The sequence below is a fragment of the Sapajus apella genome, unplaced genomic scaffold, assembly GCF_009761245.1.
Source record: "Sapajus apella isolate SASKATOON/1434 unplaced genomic scaffold, GSC_monkey_1.0 scaffold6721, whole genome shotgun sequence".
NCBI classification, from domain to species: Eukaryota; Metazoa; Chordata; class Mammalia; order Primates; family Cebidae; genus Sapajus; species Sapajus apella.
In genome coordinates, this window is record NW_022443645.1 from 1 (window position 1) to 3,641 (window position 3,641).

Consider the following 3,641-nt stretch of genomic DNA (forward strand, 5'->3'; position numbering starts at 1 on the left):
TTGGGGGACTCCAGGCCTCATTCCACTACCCCAAGTGCCCTCTAGTCTCCAGATGAACAGATCCTGAATCTCCAGGTCCCACATGGCCTGTTCTAAGGCCTGAGATGGAATTGGACACAAGACACATCCAGCCTTGAGATCTTTTGCTAAATCTGACACAGTGCCCCAGCCCTGTGCTCATGTTCACGCCTACGGAAAAGCTTATATCAAAAGAGCTGAACTTCCCACTGGGGATGGGAGACCATTTCCTCCCTTAAACCTTGGCTCTCCCTATTTTGTTCATGCCATTGTCAACAAATGTGCAGGATATGAAATTGCTGAGGCATCGCTGCTTTGCTACTTCCTTTCCAAATCTGTTTCCTCATGTTAAAAAATACTTGGCCTCAAAGATCATTTCTCAACACTTCCTCACCGCAGGAGCCTCCAAAGCCCTCACCAGGCCAGTTCTCCTCCTGCAACAGCTCCCCACAGCATGAAGGTCTCCGTGGCTGGCATTACCTTCTTCTTCCTCATCACCATCGCCCTAGGTGATGGTGAATTCAAGACGGACTTCTCCTCAGGTGAGTGCAATGCCCTGTCTTCCTTCCAATCTAGTCACTGCAGGGAAATAAGCAGGAGTAAGGTTGGGGCTCGTGGGGAGACCAGCAGCGGGGACGCGAAAAGGAAGGCTGGCATCTTCTTGAAATTGTATGTATAGCAACCCTTATATCTACTGAGCACCACAGCACTTCTTTACCCCATGGTGTGGTGAGCAGGATGGAGATGAGACTGCGGACCATAAGTTGTGCTTAAGAGTTTAAGTTGGGATTTCCCAGCCTTGACCAGTGAGACCTGACTTGGGGGACTCTGGGCCTCATTCCACTACCACAAATGCCCTCTAGTCTCCAGATAAACAGATCCTGATTCACCAGGCCTCACTCAAGTGGCCTTGATCTCTTATCACTGTCCCCCAGGACCAGTCCCCCTTTCCCTGAAGGCCATGGAGTGAGGCCAGCCTGCCTCTCTACTCCCTCAACTTCTCTCTCTTTGCCACCAAGCAAAAGAGTGGCCACCCCATTTGGGGGATATTTCCTCAGGGAGATTAGGAGCAGTGTCTTGAGCCTCTCAAGGGCATTTTTCTATTGGCCTCCTGAGGTTTAGGTCCAGCCTGCTTCCAGCGTCACCTGTGCCCAGGGAGCGGCATTGCTTGGGTATGGGCTGGGGGTAACACGACAGTGTGGGGTCCCTCCTAGGACCCCATTTCTCAGCTGATTTCTTACAATAAGCTGCCTTTAAAGACAACTCAAACTATTTATCACTCTTCCATTTTACCTAGTCTCCTTTTCAGAAACTGGGGGGAAACAGAAGGTTGTTAAAATATAGTGGTCTAAAGTTAGCGGGTATGTGCACAGTTTGACTTGCCTCCGCAAGGTCATTTGACAGCTCAGAGGAACAAGGTGGGAGAGTATAGGAGCTCTCGTTGGGTCTCAGGAACCAGGGTTCCCCTTATGCTGTTCTTTGGATAGTGAGGATGCTGCCTGGAATGGAGCTGGAAAACAGGACCAGACTTTTCCCTTTCCACCCAGGCATCGGGCCACCCTCCGTGACCTCAAAGCCATTGTGATGCACACCCACATTTCCATCCAGTATGGCCACATAACAGGCACACACCTGATTTCTCCACTCCATAACCACATGTGCCTGTTTATACAGGGCTCTTGGTCTGCAATGTCCTTCCTGCTACCTCTATAATTCAAGCTTGGGGTGACTGCTGTCACCTCCTTGCTTCTCCTTTAAGAGCCATGAAACTTCTCAGTCAGATAATAGATGTAAAAAAAAATCACCTAATCCACTGATTTTTAAAACTTTTTAGATCACAAACCTTTCTTCAAGCAACATCTTCCACAGAGGCCCAATAGTAAAACAGAAAAAAAAAAAAGAAAAACATTGAGTAGGGTAGGGTATAAGACATCACTCTCAAATGCAGCAGAGCCTCCAAAATAGTCCCCAAGGCCCCCAGACCTCCAGAGAACTCAGTGTGAAAACCACTGATCCAGTCCAAGGGTCTCATTTATAGAGGAGGGAACGGGGGAAAGTTAGTTAAATGGCCACAGTACAAAGGAAGCACAGGCAAGGTTGGGTTAGGATTTGGGTGTCCTGACTCTGTGGCCATTGTCCTCAGGGCTGGGTGTGGGCATCGGGCACACTGTCGGTTCAATGGGGACATGGGCAGGGTGGAGCACTAGGAGAGACTGGGTTTGCATTCCCAAATGGCATGTCTCCAAATCCCTATTGGGATTTCTTCCAAATACTCCTCCCATTTGGAGCACCTTTCCGAATAAGGCACGAAGGCTGCATGATGTTGGCCAAGTCCCTAGCCTTCTCTGCTAGTCGGCCCCCAGAGATGGTGTGAGAACATCTGAGTGTGCTGCTCTTCAACCCTGGAGTTGAAAGACATCTGCCAGTTTTTCCAGGAGGAGGGGTGATTGCTGAGGAGAAGAGGAGCTCGGGACTGCTATGGAGGAGAGGAGAAGATGAGGAAAGCCTACTCTCACTCCAAGTTCTGCGGGGCTGCCTCCTCCTTTCTTCCCTCCTCCATGCCCTCGGCTTGCAGAAGGAGCCAGTGATATGGCCTTTTAGCAGCCAGTGGTTTACCCTCCTCAGCATCCCGATGCTATCTCCTCAGGGGGACCTTCCCAACCCTCGGAGTGCTGTTTCACCTACGCTACTCACAGGATCCCCCGTCCGCGGATTGTGGCTTATTATGGGACCAACAGCCAGTGCTCCAAGCCTGGAATTGTGTAGGTTCACACACACACATCACACTGTGGGGAGAGGGAGCCAGCAGGGACTCCTGGGGGGAGGCAGGGAGTGACCCAGAAACGGGGACACCAGCGTACCTCCCAAGTATGACTACACAGGAAGAGGCAGTTGAGCAGCAAGCTGGGCACTTTCTGGCTGCAGCCTGCAGCAGCCATGGGGAAGCTGACTCCACAGGTGGGGAAGCGACAGGAAGGGAGAAGAAGGCAACAGGGCACTTTCTTGGGGGGGACACAGAGACTAGATGGGTTTAGGGGTCCAAGGGGCAGAAGAGCATGTCTCAGAGAGGAGACTGGCTCTGAGCTGCTTCTATCAAAGAAAGGAGAAGCAGACTAGGTCAGGTGGGGAATTTAGGAGGGAGGGAGGAAGGGCTCTCTCTTCTGGCCACCGGGCCCCTCGCTTTGTGATCCTTCTCCCTCTTGCTCCACAGCTTCATCACCAAAAGGGGCAAATCCATCTGCACCAACCCCAATGACAAGTGGGTCCAGGACTATATCAAGGGCATGGAGGAGAACTGAGTGACCCAGAGTGGGTGGTGAAGGCACAGCTCAGAGAAGGCACAGCTAAAGAGAAGATGCCAAGGCCCCCCCTCCTCCACCCATCCCTAACTCTCAGTCCCAGCAACCCTCTGGGAGCTTCCCTGCCTTGAATTAAAGACCACTCATGCCCTTCCCTGGCCTCATTCCTTTCTACTGGATTTACTCATTGGCCGTGCACTGGGGACACCAGGGAGTCCAGCCTGGGTGTGGCAACCTCAGCTTTAAGCCTCGCTCTGCAGAAGTTTCACTAGAGCCTGACACCAAAAAAAAAAAAAAAAAAAAAAAAAAAAAAAAAAAAAAAAA

The 3,641-nt window shown here is 51.2% G+C and overlaps 1 protein-coding gene across 1 annotated transcript; it reads left to right on the top strand.

Moving 5' to 3' along the window:
- The first annotated feature begins 375 nt into the window (after window positions 1–375).
- On the top strand, window positions 376–3,471 carry LOC116548065 (C-C motif chemokine 14-like). Its single transcript, XM_032273733.1, has 3 exons — window positions 376–560; window positions 2,666–2,780; window positions 3,230–3,471. Exons 1-3 carry the CDS (start codon window positions 473–475, stop codon window positions 3,315–3,317), a joined length of 291 nt encoding a protein of 96 aa, XP_032129624.1. The 5' UTR covers window positions 376–472; the 3' UTR covers window positions 3,318–3,471.
- The last annotated feature ends 170 nt before the right edge of the window (window positions 3,472–3,641 follow it).

Excerpts from the sequence above, each read along its gene's own strand:
- LOC116548065 (XM_032273733.1), top strand. The coding sequence starts at position 473 with ATGAAGGTCTCCGTGGCTGGCATTACCTTCTTCTTCCTCATCACCATC. Across the intron at positions 561-2,665 it reads CAAGACGGACTTCTCCTCAG|GGGGACCTTCCCAACCCTCG; the intron begins GTGAGTGCAATG and ends CTATCTCCTCAG. Across the intron at positions 2,781-3,229 it reads TGCTCCAAGCCTGGAATTGT|CTTCATCACCAAAAGGGGCA; the intron begins GTAGGTTCACAC and ends CTTGCTCCACAG.